General features: G+C 37.2%; 1 protein-coding gene across 16 annotated transcripts in view; it reads right to left on the bottom strand.

Moving 5' to 3' along the window:
* The window catches only part of LOC115224303 (protein numb), a 567,004-nt gene that overhangs the window by 7,507 nt on the left and 532,702 nt on the right, over positions 1-26,795 (bottom strand). For 8 of the 16 annotated variants that reach the window (XM_029795140.2, XM_036513368.1, XM_029795141.2 and 5 more), the window contains 2 exons: positions 5,226-5,430; positions 1,226-1,441 (listed from right to left, as the gene is read on the bottom strand). In XM_029795140.2, the coding sequence (XP_029651000.1) occupies positions 1,226-1,441; positions 5,226-5,430 (421 nt within the window). Of the gene's footprint in view, positions 1-1,225; positions 1,442-5,225; positions 5,431-19,966; positions 20,000-26,795 lie in introns of all 16 variants that reach the window. The other 8 variants (XM_029795145.2, XM_029795135.2, XM_036513366.1 and 5 more) reach the window with 2 other exon arrangements.

Raw genomic sequence — 26,795 nt, 5'->3', positions numbered from 1 at the left:
GGCGTTGTGAGTGTTTATTGGGCGAAAACACCTAAAGCTCCACGAGGCTCCGGCAGGGATGGTGGTGATCCCTGCTGTACTCTTTCACCACAACTTTCTCTCACTCTTACTTCCTGTTTCTGTTGTACCTGTATTTCAAAGGGCCGGCCTTATCACTCTCTGTGTCACGCTGAATATCCCCGAGAACTACGTTAAGGGTACACGTGTCTGTGGAGTGCTCAGTCACTTACACGTTAATTTCACGAGCAGGCTGTTCCGTTGATTCGGATCAACCAGAACCCTCGTCGTCGTAACCGACGGAGTGCTTCCATATATAGCAAGTCGAACGTTTACAAACACATCAACACAGAAATTCTTATACATCAGGTAATAAGACCAATCTAGAGGGTGCGGCAGAAAGGTTGCCCCAATTTCAAAGGTTAATAAAAAAAACAAAAAAACACATGAAGATGCATGAAGGGATATCGGCAGTCGCCACTTGAGTGATGCAATTTTCAAAACCCCTCGAATCACAATGGTATTTAATGAACTTCATAGAAATACAAAATTTTTTCTTGTATTTTTATGTGTTTGTTTTTTATTAACCTTTGAAATCGGGGCAACCTTTCTGCTGCACCCTGTATATGCGTATGGGTATATACTCTCTTTTACTTGTTTCAGTCATTTGACTGCAGCCATGCTGGAGCACCGCTTTTAGTCGAGCAAATCGACCCTGGGACTTATTCTTTGTAAGCCCAGTACTTATTCTATCGGTCTCTTTTTCCCGAACCGCTAAGTGACGGCGACGTAAACACACCAGCATCGGTTGTCAAGCAATGCTAGGGGGACAAACACACACATACAGACACACAAACATGCACACACACATATATCAGTGGATTTGGTAGACGGAAACTGAAAGAAGCCCGTCGTGTATATATATATATATATATGTGTGTGTGCATGTTTGTCCCCCTAGCATTGCTTGACAACCGATGCTGGTGTATTTATGTCCCCGTCACTTAGCGGTTCGGCAAAAGAGACCGATAGAATAAGTACTGGGCTTACAAAGAAGAAGTCCCGGGGTCGAGTTGCTCGATTAAAGCCGGTGCTCCAGCATGGCTGCAGTCAAATGACTGAAACAAGTAAAACAGTAAAGAGTAAAAGAGAGTATCATTCCACCAAACCCCAATCTCAAAAGACCGAGAGAAAATACACAAAAAAAAAACGAAAAGAAGAAACTTACCGCCTGCATTGGGTGGAGATTCGAGAACAGCGTTCTGTCTTCTTAAGGTTGACGGGAGTTCGTTCAATCTTAGAGAGACTGACCGTTTGAAAGGAGATGAAGTTTCATGTAATTTCTCGAATCCCCTGAAAGATCCTTGTCTTTGGAGCAAGGAGTGTGTGGCGTGTGGTCTCTGAACTGCATAAGGGTTGTCGACCTTCTTCACTGGAATAGGTTCTGTCAAAGAGAATTATTAACCAGCAGAAACTCAGATTAGTAAACTTGAATGCTCAGGACACAGAGTGACCACCAGACATACAACCTACTCTCAAATCCAGAATTTCCAATCCCAAACCCCAACCCTTTTTTTTTTTTTTCTTGGTGTAACTAAAATTTTTGAGAGAATTATTAATTAAATATTTAGCATTTAAACCAGCCACATCTGGCCAAAAAATTCTGCCTGTCTTATGTTCAAACCAGCCAGATCCGGCCTCTTACACCTACCCTACAACGTCACTCTAAAAGTAAACAATCACATCACTGAAATCTCAAAGCTATGAGATTAAACTTGATTAATTAAAAACACTGTGAATAATTAAGTATCATATTTGACAGAGTAATTTGAATACTAAAGAGGGGAACATGGATATCTTTGTAAACCAGGGTAACTAATAAAGGAAGTGTTTGGCATAGGGGTATGGAATTTGGGTAAAATATATGATAAACCTATATTGTGGATATCTCCCAGAGATATGTGGACTGATGTATATAATAAAATGTCCTGCCTCAGGAGGTACCAAAATGCTTGAAGCAGATGTGAACCCCAGGCCATCAGCTTGTAGCTCATTGCAACTTTCCACTCAGCTGTTTTATACAAATATTCACAGCAAACTCTAATGTGCCAGAAAGAGCAACTAAATCTCTATCATATTATACTCTACCCCCTTTAAAAATAAAGGGCCTATTGGACAATGTACTCTCAAATACATGAAGACAGGATAATCATGGCTGGAATTTCTCAATTAGGTTTGAGCTGGACCTAAATAAGACCAGCAACTCAAAATATAGGCTTGACAAGGAAATTCATGTTGAAGAAAGCGATCTATAAGGGATCTATATGAAACACTGGGAAAGAGTGAGGGTTGCAAGAGAACAAAATTGACCCCTAGAAAGAGGATCTCAGTAGGATTTGAACTCAGAGCACAAAGCAGCCAGAATAAGGGCCATGCTCTTATGATCCTGCCAATTTGTGATCAGAAAATATAAGGTCAGGTGCCTCACTGTGGTATTACCCATGCAGGGGCCCAAATACCTTAACTGAGTGGTAGGGTGCTAGTTATAGTTTATTCTCATACTGGTTAAGATGACCTTGAGAGAGGGGCTTTATATATTGTTTGTCTGTCGGGGATGGGGTTTAGGAAAGGGCAGGATTTTGTATATGGTTTGTGGAGAGATGTATTAACAGACATGACATGTGAGTCACTGCTTGAAACCTGAACAGGCAGGGCTTTTAATTATTATTGTTATTAGATTGGCATATTTCGGTCATATTATGCGGGGAGAATCCCTGGAGAAGGACATCATGCTCGGAATGGTCAGTGGCAAGAGAGGAAGAGGCCGATTAAGAACCCCGCTGGCTTCACACCATCAGGAGTGATACCGGAATGGACATGGCCAGTCTGAAGGAAGCGGCCCAGGATAGAACTGACTGGAGGACACTGATCCAACGAGTGACAGAGAGTCGACTTCGACTGAGCGGATAGAGAGAGATTGTTTTTTCAGTAGCAGAGCCATTTGTATTGGACACCTCATTTCCATTAGGGATCACCACACACGCATACATTCACACATGCAATGATCAGACATTGTTCATCACCCTTATTCTATCCATATATTCTACAAACTCTTATTCGTTCATATATTTTACAATGCACAACAGAAATTCAAAATTAAACAAAAATAAATTAAAAACAAATAATTTAAAAACAACTGGTATCTGATCATCTTAAAGACTTACAAAGGACATTATGAACTGGTTTCCTTTTTGCAAACACAAGATTTTGCTATAGTCACCACTGTAACTATAAGTTTAACAATATTGGGTAATTCCCAGAAGTAATTCAGGATTTACACACACACACATACACATCATTGTTTAACATCCGTTTTCCCTGCCAGCATGGGTTAGAGTCTTACAAGAGTTGACCAGCAAAGGTGCTGTCCAGACTCTAATTGTCTGTTGTACAAAGGTTTCTATGGCTGGGTACCCTTCCTGATACCAACCGCTTTACTGAGCATGCTGGGTGCTTTTTACATGCCACCAACAGTGGCTGCATCTGTGCAGCACTTGCATGGGTGCATTTTCTGTGGCACCAGCACCTGTAAAGGACAAGTTTGTATGGATGACAGCTATATATATATGTATATGTGTATATATATATATATATACAAATATACATATGTGTCTGTTATAGAAGGTGATATTCAATCTTCTATCATAACACACTGCTCTACTACATATTGTGTAATGCTTTAAAGCAAACTCCTCCTGTATTTGTCTATCTAGCTTATTTGTCAATCTATCTACACACTCACACACGTATATACGTGTGTGTGTGTGTATATAAATATATATATATATACAGGGTGGCCCAAAAGTAGGTTTACAGTTATTCAACTATCTCTTTCGTGTTCATATATTAACAGTTTAAATCTTAATTATGATATAAAAATATGAAGCCCTTATTCTTTGCCAATTTAGCTAATTTTGTCAAGCTTCCTTTTCAGTTTGTAAGATAGAAATTTAAATGTAATAAAATGTTTTAAAAGAAATTAAAAGTGCCTACGTGATAACTGTAAACCTACTCTTGAACATGTGTGTGTGTGTGTGTGTGTGAGTCTATAAATTACATTTAACAGCATCAAAAGAACAGGTTGAGGAAGGGGGATGATGCTCCAGGATTGGGAAGTAACATCTAAAAGGAGTGGTAAGGAATATGAAACTTATGTCAACATACACACCTCCAAACACACAAAAAAAAATTTATAGATCCAGCAATACTGAACATTGTAATGCATCTACAAGAAATTCCTGATTTTCTTGAAATTTCTTGGGACTTTTTTGACATCCCCAGAAATATACTTTAGATTTATTTACATCTGGGTACAAAGGCAGTTGCTTTTTTTCTTTTTATATTCTGTTCTTTAAATTAAAATGGTTTACATCTAATTACTTTAAATGTAATAGATTATTAGTTAAAATTTATTTCATCAACATTTGAAGGGAGGACAGAAAAAATAAAAATGTATCGAGGGACTTTATTTTTTTTGTTTTAAGTGCTCGTATGGCTGTGTGGTTAAGAAACTTGCTTAGCATCCACGTGGTTTGGGGTTCAGCTCCACTGTGCAGTACCCTGGGAAAGTGTCTCCCATTATTGCCCTGGGGTGAGCCAATATCTTGTGAGTGAATTAGGCAGATGAAAACCGAGTGGAAGCCTGTTATATAATATATATATATATATATGTGGGTGTCCATGTCCTTGTACTTCACTTCTGCTTGACAACTGGTGTTGGTTTGTTGATGTCCCCATCACTTAACTGTCCCTTAAAAGGAACAGGTACAATAAAGCTTCCACAAAGATTTTGTCTACCAAATTCACTCACAAAGCATTATTTGGCCCAGGATTATCATAGAAGACAACTTGTCCAAGGTGCTGCTGAGTAGGGCTGAACCTGAAATCACAGGATTCCGTAGCGAGCTTCTTAACCACACAGCCATGCCTGGTGTTTATTTTTAAAAAATATATTCTGAAAAATTACCCATTCCAAAAAAAGAAAAAAAAGTATAGACTTAAAGGTCATGATCATGGAAGCATTACAATAATCAGTGTTGTTGTGCCTTGGGGGTTAGGGACGACAATCGCTCTCCAGTTCTTGTATACGTTAGTGAAATGTTAGTGGAATAAAATAAAAAAACTGTTAGTGAAATGATGAAAAAATGAAGGAAAGGAAATATAGATACCGTTTAGTGTGTTACCTGCTAGGATAGCACTCTGTGGGTCAGCGATTCTCTCGGTAATGGAAGCTTGTCGGAAGGAGCCGGTGCGTGTGAAGATAGTACGGTCTTGATTGTAGGTAACGTTCACACCAGACTCCTTGTCTCGCTTTTGTTTACGTTCCAAGCAAATAGCAAATGCACAGCCAACCGCGTGGCTTAAGCGTTCACCCTGCAAGCAGAAACGATCTCATCGACAATGAAAACAGCCACATAATAGAAAAACAGACAGACAAGCATGCATATATATATGGCCTCAGCCGGATGGCTGAAACAAGTAAAAGAGTATATACATATACATACATACATATTTCTGTAAATAATGGTAATATTTTATAAGCTTAAAGCTTACAGAATTGTAAAACTCGGCACCGCTTATCATATCATCACAGAGAACGTTTATAAAAACAATATATATATGTGTTTAGAATAGTGGAGATAAAAAGCAAATAATATAAGTTATATATATATATATATATATATATATATATAATGAAAAATATACTGAAATGTAAACATTGGATTTATGGTGACAATTCCGTGCGTTTGGGTAAGAATGTGCAGGGGAAGTAACTCCTGGTCACTATGCATTTTAGAAATGTTGAATCGCTCATATGAATCGATCTGGGTAATTGAAAAGGGGGATGTTTTGAAGCATACTTGTAGAATGTTTTAGGTTGTTAGCAGGCATTTAACATCTTTTAAACATAACACAAGATCTTTAACCCTTTCTGCTGAAATCCGTTGCTTTTGTTTCAATTAATTTTTAAAGTAACGGAAAATTTGAAATTTAGATCACTTTAAGAAAAGGCTTGTATCACAGAATGAGGGACAGTATTAGGTGGGTCAGTCATTAAAAGGGTTAACAGTGATACAATTTCACAAACATTTTGGGAGGGTTGACTTGAGAAGAGAGGACGCCCAAAACCTGGCAAGATCGCAAGATGGTGTGAGAGCGGTTGCTGTGGCATTTAGGTAGATCTGGCCACCCCCTGTTAATGGATTCAAAAGGATGAATGACGATGATTTTATATACAGGTTTTTGTGTTCCATTTTGCATAATTGTCAGAAGATCAACAACGAGAAACTCAGAATAACAGTCAGAAAAATTTCAGCTCCCAAAAAGTTACAGTACTCCACTTCCAATTAGCATTGTTTAATATCCATTTTCCCATGCTTGAATGGGTTAAAACAGAATTGGGTGAAGCAAATTGGCTGTAGTTGGATGCTCTTTCTGTCATCAAACCGTGCCTGTCTGCAAGTAAGGTAATATTTCCCAGTGGCCGAACACATTAGAAATGAACAACATTGCTTACATGACTGTGAGACACACTTACAACTATGGTGTGACATCAAGACAAGGGCACGTGCGCACACACACACACACACTGGGTTTCCTTCAGTTTCCATTTATTAAATCCATCCACAAGACTTTGGTCAGCGTGAGGCCATAGTAGGAGACTTTTGCCCAAGGTGCCACTCAGTGGGACTAAACCCAAGGTGCCACATGGTTGGAAAGCAAGCTTCTCAACCACTCATCTATATTTTTGTCTCATATGTGTGTTTGTGTGTGTGTGTGTGTGTGTACACACATGTACAAACGAATACGTGTAAAGTCGGACATATATATAGTGAGTATAATAAAACATCAAGTTATTGATAAAGAAGCAAAAACGACAATGGAAACAACAACAACATCAATGAAAATCTAGAACTGATCAATGATATAAAAAAGAGGAGAGATATTTTATGAAACAGAAATTCATTCCATTTTTGACAGAATAATGCAAACATGAAAGACACTTGAAGCTCTTTGTTGCACATAAGTGTGTGAGAGGATGCAAGTCAGCATAGTTTTTATTACCATCTGATGTATTACTGCACTATCAACATATATATATATATGCATATATTTGTGTGTGTATGTGTGTGTGTATGTATGCATATATATACTTGGGTGTGTGTGCATGTATATATATATATATATATATACACATACACAATCATGTATATATATATATACAAACACATGTATATATATATATATATAATATATATATATACACACACATAATCATATATATGCATATATTTGTGTGCCTGTATATATATATATATATATATATATATATACACACACATGCATATATATATATATATCTACAAACTCACACATTTGTGTGTGTATATGTTTTCATATATATACATACACACATACATATACACGTGTGTGTGTGTGTATATGTATACAAATACACAGGTGAGTGTATGCATACAAACACCCACACATACACACACCATATATATGGTCAACTTTTAGTTCAAACATCTCTCATCAAATACTGGATGACATGTAACCACTAAAGCAAGGTGTCCTTGACCAGAGCAACTTCTGTACACATCCTGGACAAATCACTTCAGTTGACATGGTACAATCACATGGCACCTAATGTGAGTCTGGGCTTAGTTGGCAATTTCGAAACTTACAGTAACAATGGTTTAACAAGGTTATTTTGTGAACAATAACCATATATAATTCAACTGTATGATCAGTTGTTCTTAAGTTTGTTATACGTAACTTACTTGATCTAGAATACATACATACATACATACACACATATACACATATGAAAGAAAAGAACGCTCAACACATTGTGCTTACATTAACAAAATTACATTTCAAAGATGTAGAAAGCATATCAGATCAATCGGATGCTTAATACTAAGTAGTGAGCTGGACACAGTTTCTAAACAAGGTTGATTATCATTTGATGTATTCTTTTATCCATTTCATTCATTAGGCTACTGCCATGCTGGGGCACCACATTCAAGGATTTTAGTCACATGCTTTATCGATCTTTATTTTGTTGAACTGCTAAGCTAAGATACACTATTTTATACAATATTGCTTTATGTAAGTATATATACGGACATATATATTGGCTGAGAAGTTATGCAAGGGCCTTAAAATCCTCTGTATATAAATGTGTGTGTGTTTGGTAGTACAAACAGGATAAATAGAACTCAAGACATCACTGCGTGTGTGTGTATCTTTGCACTTATTCCTGTACCACTTGACAACTGGTGTCGGTTTGTTTACATTCTCATAACTTAGGTGGTTCAGCATCAGAGACTAAGAGAATAAGTACCAGACAAAAGTAAAAAGAAAACAAATATTACAGAAAACAAATAGGCGCAGGAGTGGCTGTGTGGTAAGTAGCTTGCTTACCAACCACATGGTTCTGGGTTCAGTCCCACTGCGTGGCATCTTGGGCAAGTGTCTTCTGCTATAGCCCCGGGCCGACCAATGCCTTGTGAGTGGATTTGATAGATGGAAACTGAAAGAAGCCTGTCGTATATATGTATATATATATATATATATATATATATATATATTATATATATATATGTGTGTGTGTGTGTTTGTCAACCTAGCATTGCTTGACAACCAATGCTGGTGTGTTTACGTCCCTGTCACTTAGCAGTTTGGCAAAAGAGACCGATAGAATAAGTACTGGGCTTACAAAGGATAAGACCCAGGGTCGATTTACTCGACTAAAGGCGGTGCTCCAGCATGGCCGCAGTCAAATGACTGAAACAAGTAAAAGATAGAAAGATAGATTACAGTTGATTTAATAAGCTAAATCCTTCAAGACAATGCTCCAGCATGGCCACAGTCCAACTACTGAAAGAAGTAAGTGAGTAAAAGTAGCAAAGAATAAAGACTAATATGCATAATTATGAATATGAGATAGATATGTGAAATGACAAACACTGAGGTTTTTGTGTGTGTGTGGTTGTAGTCAACTTATAATTAATTCATGAAATATTTTGAAAAACAAATTCAGTTTGAGTTTGTGGGAATATGCTGCTTGTGCATCATAGATGCATTTGCATGTGCAGTAAAATTTAAAGCTGTTCACAATAAAAAAAAAAAAGAAAGAAAATGTGCAGCACACAGAACGGGACCGTGTCTTAGAAATTTATCAAACAGAATAATGACACTACACAATGTGAATACATAAAGACCAGCAGATGGATCTGAAGAAAATAGAGAAACTGTTCAAAGGGGAGACGGGTGAATAGAAGAAGATGCCTCCATAATCTGTGTGTACGAGGCTGAAAATGAATAGCAAAATTACAAAAGAGTCAGTTGTTGTCATAATTCAGTGTAGTGGAGGCACAGTGCCATCTTCAGCCGTCTTCTGCCAGAAATTGATTTCCATCCATCTGACGGAATATCCCTTGTGGTTACATATTATACTACGTTACTATTGTTTTCAAAGTGACAAGATGGCAGAATCATTAGCATGTTTGAAATAGGTTTAGTGGCATTTTGTCCCCTTTTTTTTAGCCTGAGTTCCAACCCCGCCGAGGTTAAGAAGGTCATGAAATAAATATCAGTTGAGCACTGGGGTCAATGTAATGAACTACTCCCCTGCCCACAAAACCTTAGGCCTTGGGCCTATAGTATAAAAAATTATTAAGTACCAGTGAAATACTGGGGTTGATGTAATGAACTATTCCCCTGCCCACAAAACCTTAGGCCTTGGGCCTATAGTATAAAGAATTATTAAGTACCAGTGAAACACTGGGGTCAATGTATATATTTCTTTATTGCCCACAACGGGCTAAACACTGAGAGGACAAACAAGGACAGACAAATCGATTAAGTCGAATACATCAACCCCAGTGCAAAACTGGTACTTAATTTATCGACCCCGAAAGGATGAAAGGCAAAGTCAACCTCAGCGGAATTTGAACTCAGAACGTAACGGCAGACGAAATACAGCTATGTATTTCGCCCGGCGTGCTAATGTTTCTGCCAGCTCGCCGCCTTCACACTGGGGTCAATGTAATGAACTACTCCCCTGCCCACAAAACCTCAGGCCTTGGGCCTATAGTATAAAGAATTATTAAGTACCAGTGAAATACTGGGGTTGATGTAATCGACTAGTCTCCTCTCCCAAAATTTCAAGCCCTGTGCCTTTGATAAAAAGTGCCAATGTCAACTTTGCCTGGCATCCTTTTGGAGTTGATAAATTATGTACCAATGAAACTCTGGGGTTTATAGTATAAAGCTTGTCCACCTTCTCCTTGTTGACTTCAAATTTTTTTCAATTATATATATATGTACTAGCAGTATAGCCCGGCGTTGCTCGGGTTTGTTTTTTAGTTGCGCTTAAAACAGCAGACTTTGATGTCGCATTAACAAGGTTTTGACATAGTTTCAATCTATGAATAAAAGTATAGTGTGGCGATGCTCGAATTTGCTCGGAATGTGCTGCAAATGTGTAATGCCAACTTCACTTGTTGGTTAATATTCCTTCTATTAACATTATGGAGAAAAAAATTACCCGTAATTAGAAATAGCAGCCAAATCCCCCGCATATTACTCTGTACCATTAAAAAAAACAACCCCACAAGGACACATTGAATAATACAGTCCTACATGCATTATGCAGCCACCACCCCCACTCAAACAAGATGGTCATGGCTGGAATGCTTTTCAATCAGGACTGACCAGGAAGTACAGGAACTAAACAACGGCTACAGATTTTTAATGAAAATTTTGGTTACAATGAGAATGATTTGCAATTCTCGAGAAATTCCTGCAGTTTTGCTATAAATATGGTAAGACAGCAAGTTAATGCATTAGGTTGCTACAGATCAGTGATAGCATATGCTTGATCTGCTAGATGTAACAGCCAAACAGTCTCTGGCCATATCTGGCTCAAATATTCTGCCTGTTTTACGGCTGATGGGAGGGAGTTCTCAGACTGGTGATCTGGCCTGAATGCTTACAACACAATGGGTCCCACCACAGGCACTAAAGGACCAGGTGGTGTTGTTAAAGCAGGTGAGGGATAAATCTATTAGGAACTAATATCATGAAGGAATTAATGCATAGAGCAAGACGCTTAGCAATGTTTTAGATTCTGAGTTCAAATCCTACCAAGGTCAACTTTGGCCTTCATCACTTCAAGGTCAGTAAAGTATCAGTCAAGTCCTGGGGGTCAATGTAATTGACTGCTCCCTGTCTAATTGCTGCCCTACTGCCAAAATTAGAAAGAATTATTATGATGGATATCCAGTAAGTTTAATATAAATTTATTTAAAAATTAGCCAGTGATTGATTAATAATTAATTAATCATTCTAATTTCAGAAAATTACACACGAAAACATCCACAGACGCCGATCAATAATTTTTGGTCAGAATTGGTTAAAACTTTCCGGACAGTGTGTGTGTATGCAACATATATATAAACGAACACATACATGTGTGTGTGTCTGTGTACATATATATATACACAAGTATATACACATGTATATGCATACACACAGAGACATATATATATATACATGCAAACGTATGTATATATGCACATACACACACACATATAATAAGCTGTATGTTCTGAACAATAATTTGTTGGTAGCAGTCGTCCGTTTCTTATAACTTATATGTGAGAGGTTAGCATGTGTTGGGCAGCTGATCTTGACAACACTGCTGAGGTTTAATGCTGTCCTTTCTCCACCCATACCTGGAGGACAAACATCAGCTCCATTATGTGTGTGCAGACGATATTTTCATTGGAATGCTTTACCAACAATATTTCTATATTGTTGGATACATTCAGTTGTAGCCATGGTAACCTCAGATATCAATTATTCCACAAGGGCAATTATTGCGACAGATGGTTTAATACATTCATATTTATATATGTACAGACACACAAACACACATGCAAATACAAATACAGTGTTGCTTTTCTGTCATTTCTCATAGAAACATGCTATCTCACTGATCATGTTTTGTAAAAGCATATGATATGCTTGAGAAGACCTGTTGAGTCAAGTAAAACCAATATCGTAGCTATGACTAGTGCCCCCGCCTGACTGGCTCCTGTGCTGGTGGCACGTAAAAAAGCACCATCCAAACATGGTCGATGCAGGTCCACTGAACTGGCTCCTGTGCCAGTGGCACATAAAAAGCACTATCCAAACATGATCAATGCCAGGCCCGCCTGACTGGCTCCTGTGCCAGTGGCATGTAAAAAGCACCCACTACACTCTCAGAGTGGTTGGCATTAGGAAGGGCATCCAGCTGTAGAAACATCCTTTCAAAATCAATAACATAGGCTCTCAATCATGTATTGGGGTCACCACAAGGTAACAAAATCAGTGTGGCCTTGTACTTAGTATAGAAATCCCTATTGTTGTTGGTATTATTCTGGTAGAGCGCTTTCGATTTTTAGCAATGACTATTTCTGTTACTGACACTAACGTACTTAGTGTTGCTAATGCTTCTTTGCTTTGTGCTACTAGCCAATACTTGTGCAGTTAATTACTTTGTGTTGCTAACGCAGCTCGGCTTTTGTGTTGCTAACCACTAATATGTGTGCAGTCAGCGCCACTTCGCAGTGTTGCTAGCTACTTGTTAACTGCTCCACCAGTATTGTTAACTACTGTACTTGTGTTGCTAACTATGCCGGTTGCCAACACAGTCCTACTTTGTGGTGATAAATACTTTATTTGCATTCCCAACAACTAACACTTTTATTGCTAACTACTATAACTTTTGTTGCTAACTACCCATTGCCAACCACTTACGTTGCTAACACTTTACAGAACAATATGAAAACTATGAGTTTCCTGCGTAAAAAAACCCCCAAAAAACTACATTTGTTTCCAGCTGTGATGGTTTATCTTCATATGAACACTCAGACTTGTAACTAAAGATGTTCCAGCCTTGCCCATCCTGCCTCTCTGTGCCTCGAAGGACTACCAAATTCAGCATGTCATTTTTTTAATATTTTCATTTACTTTTTTTTTTAATGGTGATGAAATTTGATCTGAGAAATTTAGCTGCCATTTCTAGCAGGTTGGGGCTTCCCTCACTTGCTTACCATTGTTGCACTTGTTGCAGCTATAGACGCAACTGCAACTGCACATCATAGCCTGATGTGCAGAAAGCAACAAACACAAATTCCAAAGTTTAAAACAAAAACAAACATAGGCGCAGGAGTGGCTGTGTGGTAAGTAGCCTGTTTACCGACCACATGGTTCCGGGTTCAGTCCCACTGCGTGGCACCTTGGGCAAGTGTCTTCTGCTATAGCCTCGGGCTGACCAAAGCCTTGTGAGTGGATTTGGTAGACAGAAACTGAAAGAAGCCCGTCGTATATATGTATATATATATATATATGTATGTGTGTGTGTGTCTGTGTTTGTCACCCTAGCATTGCTTGACAACCGATGCTGGTGTGTCTATGTCCCCGTTACTTAGCGGTTCGGCAAAAGAGACCGATAGAATAAGTACTGGGCTTACAAAAAGAATAAGTCCTGGGGTCGAGTTGCTCGATTAAAAAAAAGGCGGTGCTCCAGCATGGCCGCAGTCAAATGACTGAAACAAGTAAAAGAGTAAAAGAGAGTAAACAAACAAAACAAAACAAAATAGATGAATAAATAAATAAATAAATAGAAAATATCTTAACGAGTGTGATGGAGATAACGAATTGAACTGTGTCGAAATTGACAAACATCAAGCTTGCAGAAATGAAGATGCAATGTGACAAGGCAAAAAAGGGGTTTATATGCACTCAACGTATAGCAATAAGACAACAGCAGCAGCAACAACAACAACGAAGATGATGACGATGAAAACTCGTTTACAAGCGGAGCTAATATTTATCGCTTCCTAAGCGATGATCTAATACGTATGTAAACATTGCCTGCTCATGTGCTAACGTCAGCACGGTTGTGCACAAAGAGGTTTCGTCATGCGTGAACGCGGATACGCTTCAGTGGAATAGATCGCATCATTATTGTTTCAAAGAATAATTTCCCTTCTGGACATCATACTCTTTTTTTCTCTCTTTTACTTGTTTCAGCAGTCATTTGACTGCGGCCATGCTGGAGCACCGCCTTTAGTCGAGCAAATCGACCCCCCCGGGACTTATTCTTTTGTAAGCCCAGTACTTATTCTATTGGTCTCTTTTGCCGAACCGCTAAGGTGACAGGGACGTAAACACACCAGCATCGGTTGTCAAACAATGCTAGGGGGACAAACACAGACACACATACACATACATATATATATACATATATACGACAGGCTTCTTTCAGTTTCCGTCTACCAAATCCACTCACAAGGCATTGGTTGGCCCGGGGCAATAGCAGAATACACTTGCCCAAGATGCCACGCAGTGGGACTGAACCTGGAACCATGTGGTTGGTAAGCAAGCTACTTACCACACAGCCACTCCTGCACCTACTGTTCAGTCCCAGTGGCATCTTGGGCAAGTGTCTTCTGCTAGAGCCCCGGGCCGACCAATGCCTTGTGAGTGGATTTGGTAGAAGGAAACTGAAAGAAGCCTGTCGTATATATATATGTATGTATGTGTATGTGTGTCTGTGTTTGTCCCCCTAGCATTGTTTGACAACCGGTGCTGGTGTGTTTACGTCCCCGTCACTTAGCGGTTCGGCAAAAGAGACCGATAGAATAAGTACTGGGCTTACAAAAGAATAAGTCCCGGGGGGGTCAATTTGCTCGACTAAAGGCGGTGCTCCAGCATGGGCTGCAGTCAAACGACTGAAACATGTAAAAGAGAAAAACGAGAGAGAGAGAGAGAGTAATAATAATAATGATAATGTTTGTTCTCTTTTGTCTTGCACAGGAATGTCTAGATAAACGAGAGCTAGCCACACTGTACTCAGTGCTGTAACTTTGAAACCAAATGCTGATCTTTCTTCCTTTCCTTCATTCTTGGAAGGAATAGCCCCGCTGGGTTTTGGTATTTATAATACACCTGCACCAGATTTATGGAAATGGCCAGTGGTTAAATAATCCGGCAGAGCTTGTCACTATAAGGCAGTGTATGAGCTGATGCCAGTAACTGGAGTGAAATAAGCACTATCGGATTTGCAATACATACCTATATATACATACATCAGTGCATATATATACATATATACATACAGATATGTGTATATACATACTTTTGTGTGTGTGTATACATATACATAAATAAATGTATATACATATATATGTATTTACATATACATACATATATGTATATACATACACACATATGTATAAACATACATACATATACATAAATGTATATACACATAAATAAATGTATATACATACATACATGTATATACATATATGTATTTACATATACATACATATATGTGTGTGTATATATATATATATATATACATACATATTTACATATACATACACACATATATGTATATACATATGTGTACACACACATATATGTATATACATACATATACATACATACACATATATGTACATACATATATATATATATACACATACATAAAGGTATATACATACATATGTATATATATGCATATATGAATACATATACACATACAAATATACATATAATATATATATACATACATATTTACATATACATACACACATATATGTATATACATATGTGTACACACACATATATGTATATACATACATATACATACATACACATATATGTACATACATATATATATATATACACATACATAAAGGTATATACATACATATGTATATATATGCATATATGAATACATATACACATACAAATATACATATAAATATATATATTTATATGCATATACAAACATATATATATACGTACATATGTACAAATATGTATATGAATACATATACATAGACATATTTATGTGTGTATTTGTATATATCAATATCTATGAGAGAGAGAGGTATTTTGATATTAAGGCCACATGAATATAAATACAAGTATTAATATTGATAGAGGGATAAACATATGTAATGAATTAGGGAACTGCGGCCCGTTTAAGAATATACAATCCATATTTATTTATTGCACAGATGATCATTATACATACATACATACAAATACACACATATATATATACCTACCTACATACATACATACACACACCCATACATATTTCATAAGAGATGAATCAAGAAGAAAAAACCCAAATGAATGGAAGATCTTTAAGAAATCAACCCCTTCCAACCAACAGTACCACAGGAACATAGCTACAATACGGTGAAACTATTAGAAGAGTGTTTCATATGGTACCACAAAAATGGTTTAATGTGAGGTACCACATGGATGGATGATAATAATGTACATCACTGGTGATGGTGCCATGTAAAAAGCAGCCAGTGATTGTAAGGTGGTTGGCATTAGGAAGGGCAGCTGGCTGTAGAAACCATACAGAAATGAACTATGGAGTCTAGTGTGGCTCCTGGCTTTATCAGCCCCTATCAAACTGTCCAACCCATGCCAACATGGAAAACAGACGTTAAGAGATGATGATGATCATCATGGATGGATTACAGTAGAGTACCACATGGATAGTTCACAGTGATGTACCCAAAAACAGCCCCAATAATGTACCATGTGGATGGATCACAGTGATGTACCACAAAGGATTACTGTAAGCTACCATGTGAATGTTTCACTAAAGTATAACGGGAACAGGCTAAATAATGTACCACAAGGGTAATTCACTGCCATATACCACATGAATGATTCACAGTAATGTACTACATGGGTGATTCCACTGTACTGTTATACCACATGGATGACTCATTCTAATGTATCTTACAAAATTTTTTTATAATGAATGTGTCAATGTAATGCCCCATGTGGATGTATCATTATAATGTACCACATGGTCAGGCCTCTAAATTTTCATTTGTGGTAATTGCATACATGGCCATGATACAGAGTACCTGCTTCTTCAAAAGAACATCAATATGATTGAATACATTATGTTATGTAACACATTATCTGAGAAAGGCATACAGCAAAGGGACAGCTTGTAAGTACAGTTGTTTGGTGTCTACAATTAATTTGCATATGTGGGTCCTCTACGCTTCAAAGCATTTTCCCTTATCCTATTAATTTTTCACACCCTGACCACCACTACCACCATCACCACCACCACATTTGTTGGACCTCATTATCAGACCTTCAACAGACATGAAAGGGAAATTTGGCAAGTTAAAAACATGTTGGTAAGCTGCTGAGAGTGTGAAACACTTGAGAGAAGTAGACCTGCAATGTAACCGTGTGTTAGAAGTACAGACGTTTTGATAGAATGATATAATACATTCAGAGTTCAAATCCAGCCATGGTCAACTTTGCCTTCCATCCTTTTGGGGTCGATATAATAAAACAGCTGTCAAGTACTAGAGCTATTAGTATCAGCTAAGCCCCTCACCGCAAAACTGCTGGACTGAAGTTTAAATTAGAAATCTTTTTTAAGATGGTGAGCAGGCAGAATTTTTAGCATGCCAGTTAAAATGCTTAGGGGCATTTCACTTGTCTTTATATTCCGAGTTCAAATTCTGTTGAGGTAGACTTTGCCTTTCATCCTTTCGGGGTCGATAAAACAAGTACCAGATGAGTACTGGGAGGTCAGTATCAAATGACTTACCCACTCACCATGTGCCTATTGTGGAAAGGATTATTAAGGGGACAAACTGACGGCATCAGTAGCCTGTTGGTCAACAGGCGTACCAGCATTCATTCTGGTTCTTTACATTCTGAGTTCAAATCCTGCTGAGGCCAATTTTGCATTTCATCCTTTCAGGGTTGATAAAATAAAGTACCAGTAAAGTAATCAATTTCCTCCCACCCCCTTCAGAATCACTGGCCTTGTGCCAAAATAAAGAATTATTATTAACATTCAAATTCTGGTGAGGTCCACTTTGCCTTTCATCCTTTCAGGCTCAGTACAATAGGTACCAGTCATGTACTGGGATCATTGTAATCTGCTTCCCCCACCTCAGAAACTGCTGGCCCTCTATCAAAATTTGAACCTATTATTACTTTTTACTCTTTTACTTGTTTCAGTCATTTGACTGCGGCCATGCTAGAGCACCACCTTTAATCGAGCAACTCGACCCCGGGACTTATTCTTTTGTAAGCCCAGTACTTATTCTATTGGTCTCTTTTGCCAAACCGCTAAGTAACAGGGACATAAACACACCAGTATCGGTTGTCAAGCAATGCTAGGGGGACAAACACAGACACACAAACGCATATATATATATATACATATATACGACGGGCTTCTTTCAGTTTCCGTCTACCAAATCCACTCACAAGGCTTTGGTCGGCCCGAGGCTATAGTAGAAGACACTTGCCCAAGGTGCCACGCAGTGGGACTGAACCCAGAACCATGTGGTTGGTAAACAAGCTACTTACCACACAGCCACTCCTGCGCCTAGCTCAGTCTTAGCAAAGGCCGAGGTATTGTTTACAGTCGTGTTTGTTTGTTTGTTTGTCTGTCCATGGACAAGATATCTTAAGGACCGCTGGATGGATTCAGACGAAACTTTCAGGGATGTTTGGCCTCATGACTGCAAGAACTGATAAGATTTTGGGATCAATCTGATACCAGACAAGGATTCTGGATTATTTTTCCTGTTTTTTTCCTTCATTTTTGAAAGCAGTCAGGTTCATTTTTAGTATTCTCAATTGCGAGAGCATTTGAGTTTATTTCAGATATTCTCATTTTAAAAATCATCTCTGGCTAATCGTTGAGAGGACGTTGGTGTTGCCTTGGCGGAGGTTTGTACCTACTGAGTGCTCTTATTATTATTAATATTGTTTTTTGATAGTGAATTTAGCCATCAGGAAACTTTTTTCACGCTGAGAGTTGCTGAAGCATGGAACAAACTGCCGGTATCAGTTGTTAGTTGTCGGAGCACTGCATCCTTCAAAACTTCCATGCTTCCTGAGATTCGCCAACACTACACCTGATTTTCTCCCCTCCATACACACGCAAGCATGTATCTGACTCATACATTGTTCGCTTTCCAGACATTTCTACATTACTGCATGTACTTTATATGCACTTTCTGACAAGTTGTGGTGCACCTGAGCACTGTATACAATAATTTCATTATTACATATCCTTCACTTCAAAGACAGCAGGGAGACGCGGTGAATGCTAAGCTTGCATAACAGCCAAGTTATTTCAAATCAGCCATCTTTGGTCTCGTTTTTTGTTTTGTTTTATTTTCCTCGACAGACTCGACTCGCAAGTTTATTGGCATTTATCTCCCTTACCAACACGGCAAACCAGAGATGTCGCCACTGTGTGTGTGTTTGTACAAGACTGCCTGGCCCCTTAAGGATATTCTCCAGCATCTAACAAAAACAACAACAACCTGTTGCCTATCGGCAGCCGGTCGTCGGTCATTGACAGAGGACGGTTAAGACGGGGGGGGGGTTTAAAGTCAACAAAATCTTGACATTTAACACAAGTTGTTAAGACCAAACAACAACAACAGAAACACATACAGACAAGCCATCATCATCATATCATGTCATATCATATCATATCACATTATATTATATCATATTATATCATGCTAAGTGTTTGTGCTGGTGAACAACGTAGAGTGAATAAAAACGCTTGCAGTAACAGCAGCACAGGCCGGATAAGATATAATTTGTGTACAGGTGAAACACAGTTGTGATATGTGGTACTAATAGTCACAGTAGTAGCAGTAGTAGTAGTAGTGGTGGTGGTGGTGGGTGTGCTGGTGGTAGTAGTAGTAGTAGTGGTAGTAGTGGTGGTGGTGGTAGTAGACAAACTAAAACTAGTAGAGAAGATAAACTTGATCGGTACACAATGGAAAGTGATTTATCATACCTTTACAATGCATCCATCATTCTTACCATGGCGCTAGATGGAATAAAGCAGAACAGTGTTTGTTTGTTTTTTATATATATATATATATATATATGTTATACATACATACACACACACACATATATATATATATGTATGTATAAAATGATTGGGGTCGAAGAGCGTAGTCAGTAGTGTGTGCTTATGTATATTGTCTGTGTGTGCTGTAGGTTGTTGGTATACATTTTTCAAAGGAATTATATTTGATGGAGAAAACAATGGTTTAGAAAATAACAATAATAATAATAATGATGGTGATAATAATAATAATAATAATAATAAATAATAATAATAATAATAATGATAATAATAATGATAATAATAATAATGATAATAATAATGATAATAATAATAATAATAATAATAATAATAATAATAATAATAATGATAAAAATAATGATAATAAAAATAATGATAATAATAATAATGATACTAATAATAATAATGATAATAATAAATGAAAAAAATAAAAATAAAAACAATGATATAATAATAATAATAAATAAAAAGAAAAATAATAATAATATAAATAAAAATAAAAATAATAATAATATAAATAAAAATAAAAATAACAAAATAATAATAATAATAATAATGATAATAATAATAATGATAATGATAATAATAATAATGATAATAATAATAATAAAAATAATGATGATAATAATAATAATGATAATAATAAATAATAATAATAATAATAATAATAATAATAATAATAATAATAAAAATAATAATAATAATAATGATAATAAAAATTAAATACCATATGCTCTCAGACAGTCGGACACACGGGCATAGACAACAAGATGCAAACATAAACACACACATACACACACACAAGTATACAAATTTACACATAGACATGAACAAATGGATACATCTCTATCAGACATATACATACACATGTATATATATATACATACAAACATGCATGTAAATACAGAAAGATATATATTTATATATAGGTGCAGGAGTGTCTGTGTAGTAAGAAGCTTGCTTCCCAACCACATGGTTCCAGGTTCAGTCCCACTGTGTGGTACCTCGGGCAAGTGTCTTCTGCTATAGCCCAGGGCCGACCGAAGCCTTGTGAGTGGATTTGGTTGATGGAAATTGAAGGAAGCCTGCCGTGTATATATATATTTGTGAGTGTGTCTGTGTCTGTTGCCCCACCATCGCTAAGCAACCAATGTTGGTGTGTTTACGTCCCCGTAACTTAGCAGTTTGGCAAAAGAGACCAATAGAATAAGTACTAGTTCAAATAGAATAAGTACGAGTTCAAATTCCGCCGAGGTCGACTTTGCCTTTCATCCTCTCGGGGTCGATTAAATAAGTACCAGTCACGCACTGGGGTCGATATAATCGACTTAATCCGTTTGTCCCCTCTGTGTTTAGCCCCTTGTGGGTAGTAAATAAATAAGTACTAGTCTTACAAAGAATATGTCCTGGGGTCGACTTGTTCGACTAAAGGCGGTGCTCCAGCGTGGCCGCAGTCAAATGACTGAAACAAATAAAAGAATACACATACACACACACACACAGACATGTTGACAAATGAAACAGTATTAAGGATGATAATACATAGTTTTGTACAAAATGAATTTCAAGGACTGATCAGCTGATCCCAGGGTAAACACTGTTTGGCTTGGTATTAAGCAGAATCTAAAACCACAGCATTGCATTTGTGCACGTACCTGCACACACACACACACACACACATGCAAACACAGATATACAATGTACACATGCATACACATTCAGATATATATATACATATGTACACACACAAACACACAGATATATAATGTACACATACAGATATATATATATATATACATACATACATATATAATGTACACATACATATGCATATATATATATATATATATATGTGTGTGTGTGTGTGTGTATATATATATATGTATGTACATACACAAACACACATATATATATAATGTACACATACATATGCATATATATATATATATATATATATATATATATATATATATGTGTGTGTGTGTATATATATATGTATGTACATACACAAACACACATATATATATAATGTACACATACATATGCATATATATATATATATATATATATATATATATATATAATGTACACACACAAACACACAGATATATAATGTTCACATACACATACAGATATATATAATGTACACACACAAACAGCTATATAATGTACACATACATATGCATACATATATATATATATATATTTGCACACACACACATACACATATGAATATATACACGCATTCATGGCACTACCCTACCCAACCCAGTTGCCTGTGAATGAATTTCCTGGAATCAAGGGATCGAAAACAATTACACACACACAAATTTCTGTGACTATATACACACACACAAACGTATGTGTGTGTGTGTGTGCGTATGTTCTCACACATACCTAAAACAACCAATGATCCCAAGACCCAGAGCCTACAGTGATTGTTTTGAAACTACACCAGTGTACTGTACACAGAGGAATTATTTCACTTGTCATGTCCTGACAGATCTAAGCCATGGATAATACATCACACCTTTGCCAAGATAAACAAATGTGCCTCTGTGTGTGTCTGAGAGAGAGAGAAAGAGAGGGAGAGAGAGAGAGAGAGAGACATAAACAGTAGAGGGAGTAATTATGATTGAATGGTAAGGCAGTTTGTTTTGTAATCACAATGTCCCTGGTTGGATTGTGTGAAATTGTGAAGACTACACAATTTCTACAGGAAGCATATCACCCGGGGCCCCACCACCTCACTTCTACACTTTACCAACCTGTATCTTGGGGAGAGGATGGGTGGGTGGGTGTTGGGGTCATTCTGACAATTCATCACCACTGTTCTTATGCTGGTGCCGCATAAAAAAGCACTCAGTACATTCTGTAAAGCGGTTGGAATTAGGAAGGGCAACAAGCCATAGAAAACTTGCCAAAATCGTCTGGCGCAGCTCTCCAGCCAGCCAGCCAGTTCCTGTCAAACTGGTCAACCCACGCCAGCATGGAAAATGGATGCATGATGATGATGATGATGGTATACGTAATTATTTGTGTGTGTGTGAGTGTGTGGAAGTGTGTGTGTGTTTGTGCTTAATTGTTATGACATTGTGTGATCATTGCAAATGAATTCCATTAATTTCAAATATTCTGCAAAGACATGTATGGCCATGTGGCCATGAGGAAATAATTGCTTTGGGAATCTGCATCAACAAACTTCATCCAGCCAATAGAAAAGGAGATGTTAAAATGGTGATGATAGTGTGAGTGTGTGTATGTATATATCTATCTCATGGGCCCGGTTTCCATGGCGTATGTGTTCCCCCCAGCTGGACGGGGTGCCACTCCATTGCAGCATTACCCAAGAAACAGGAAGAGAGGGTGAGAGAAAGTTGGGGCAAAAGAGTACAACAGGGGTTGCCACCACCCCCTGCTGGAGCCTCGTGGACCTTTAGGCGTTTTCACTCAATAAACACGCCCAGTCTGGGAATCGAAACCTGACCGCGAGTCTGCTGCCCTAACCACTGGGCCATTGCGCCTCCACACACACACATACATACAATATCATCATCATTTTAACATCCACTTTCCTATTGGCTAAAAATTTATAAAATAAGATGGAATGAACAAGCTTTAATCACGAATCACAACAATTGTTTCTGTGCTGAGTTTTCCAAATCATACTATTATTATAAATGTTAATTAAATAAATATGATCCAGCAGGAACTGTGTACCTGCACGCCACCAGGTGAGTGGCTTTGATGGCACAATATATAAAAAACACAAAAACGTATTTTTGATGAAGAGATACATACATATGCATTTACACACAGACACACATGTGTGTATATATATACACACATATACATCCACATAAATATATATATACACACACACACATATATATATACATACATATACACATACATAGATATAATATATATATATATATATACACACATATACATCCACATAAATATATATATATATATATACACACACACACATATATATACATACATATATATATATATATACACACACACACATAGATATATGTATATATTTTAAATGAGCTGCTTGAAAACGCATTGCAGTGAAAATGAATTGGGGAATCTTCATTTGCAAAACCTGCAAACACGTATGTTTATCAAAGTCTGGGCTCGTTAGTCACCAGTGGAACTACAGGCCTAAAGTATAAATTTGTCTGAGGGCATTATGTTTTTAATGGTCAGTGATCATCTTCGTCAGCCACAAATGGACAGCCATCATCATCATACACACACATACACACACACACACGCACTTAGTTTCAGGGAGTTAAATATTCAATGCCCATAAAATTTTCTGAAGAAGTCTACTCATTGTATTATCATACAACTATATATACTCATATGTATGCATACAGTTATGTGTGCAGTGTGCTTTAGTGTCAATGATGTAACTGAATACATATTATGAAACAGCTATATATTTATGGAATGTTTTTAACCTCTTACTTCTGAATCTGATTTATACATATATATGTGTGTTTGTGTGTGTATATACACGCACAAGAAAATGAGATGGCAAAGAAATAAACAGTTATCTTAAGAACTTCATTAGCTACACATACACACATCACTATCATTTAACATCTGCCTTCCTGCTATGGCTAGCCACTGCATATTCTTTATTTTCTTTCCTTGTTTCTGTGGAAGAGCATAGACTCGAAACGTTAAAGACTTTTTCACTTCCCGAGCATTATACAACATCTGTGTGTTGTCTACACCACCTGTCTTCGTCTCTTGTTTTTTTGTGAATTCTCCTCCTATATATATACACACACATACATACATACACGAATTTAACTTGTCAATCTACAATTAAGCTACATATGTCTTCATTAAAGATCTTGTGTGTGTGTGTATCATGATAGATCGCTAGTCCACTACACATTCTTTATTTTCTCTCCTTGTTTCTTTCTGTGTTCCTTTTTGTGGAAGAGCGTAGGCTCGAAACGTTAAAGACTTCTTCACTTCCCGAGCATTATTACTAATACATCTGTTTCTTGTCTACACCACCTGTCTTCGTCTTTTGTTTTTTTTTGCGAATTCCTCCCCTATATATATATATATATATATATATATATATATATATATATATATAATACATATACACACACACGACAGACATAGATAGTTTACCAGTCACAAGAGGTGGTAGGCTATTGATGGTTAGTGCTGACAGAAATAAAGACAGGAAATATATCTGAAACAGTATTTGCTGGTCTCTGAGATGGCAGTCAAACACGGAAAAACACAAACAACACAAATACACACATTTTCCCTCCTCCGCTATTTTATTCACTTGTTATTCCACTTCCTCCTTCCTTCCTCAATAAAGCAGCACCACCACCACCACCACCATGTCCTTTTCCTTCGCTTCTCTAAAACACACACACACGGGACAGATGCAGTGTTGGTGCATTATGAATAAGGAATGACAATGTCTTTGTGATGCTAACGAATTCATTAATGTCTGCATGAGGTAACACTGCAAAGGGAGATAATCAGCTGGACACCTTTCACTCGGACAAACAACAGCCTTTGTCCAGAGCAGGAAAATAGCTCCCGGTCAGCCAAGTGACACACACACACACACACATATAATACAAAAGACGTGTGTTAGTGTGTATCTTTTATCTTTTACTTGTTTTAGTCATTAAACTGCGGCCATGCTGGGGTAACACTTTGAAAGTTTTGTCGAACAAATATATATATATATATATATATATAACAGAGATGTACTTGCATAGCAAGTGACCTGATCTGAAATCACGTGCTGAAACAAAAACAATTGCAGTGTGAAAGGTGTTTATAAGCCATTTAAAAACACACAAACACTGTTAGATTCACTTTTCGTCACTTTGAGACAGCGACCTGTTCATTGACAAAATTCCGTGCTGCATATATATATATAATATATATATATATATAATATATATATATATATATATTATATTATAATGGAATAATTACTATGAAGCATTGTGTAGAATATATTATATAAAAGATCATGGGTAAGGCCAAAACAATGTGAAGAAAGTACAAAGTAAATCACAAGAAAACAAATATGTGAATTAATGTAGTCTTACCGTGTATTCAATATTTTAGGGGTTATGACCCCATTTTCAAGAAACTGATGAATGTTGCCAAATGTTGCACATTGGTATCATTCGTCAATTTCTTGAAAAGGGGGTCATAACCCCGAAATATTGAATACAAAGTAAGTCTACATTAATTCACATATCTATTTTCTTGTGATTTACCTTGCATTCACTTTGCATTTATCATAACTATAATAATACTTTTGGAGCCTGACAAGTCATGTAGATGGGCCACCTGTGTCATCTCTTGTGAAGGGTAAGTTTGCTGGACATTGTTGTAGAGCTGTAAAAGAGGTAATTTCTACTCTTCTCCTCTGGAAGCCATCTACTCGCAATACCAGAGGGCGCACACTCTCCTACCCTGATGTAATCTCCAGGGATACAGGACCTCCGTAATGCCATGATGGACCGTGAAGTCTGGCATAGCATGGTAAATTCCATTGTCTTGACCACGGTCGAACAATGATGATGATGAAGCTGTCTGTAAGAAGGCCATTGGAGTCTGATGAGCCTCTATAAGTCTAAGAAGTAATTTATGGATGTGAAAGCATTGGTTACTCTATGACCAGCCATATAATTAACTCTCCCCCTGCCACACACACGATGGGCTTCCATGC

The sequence above is a fragment of the Octopus sinensis genome, linkage group LG25 (assembly GCF_006345805.1).
Source record: "Octopus sinensis linkage group LG25, ASM634580v1, whole genome shotgun sequence".
In the NCBI taxonomy this organism is placed as follows: Eukaryota; Metazoa; Mollusca; class Cephalopoda; order Octopoda; family Octopodidae; genus Octopus; species Octopus sinensis.
This window is presented reverse-complemented; position numbering and strand designations above follow the sequence as displayed.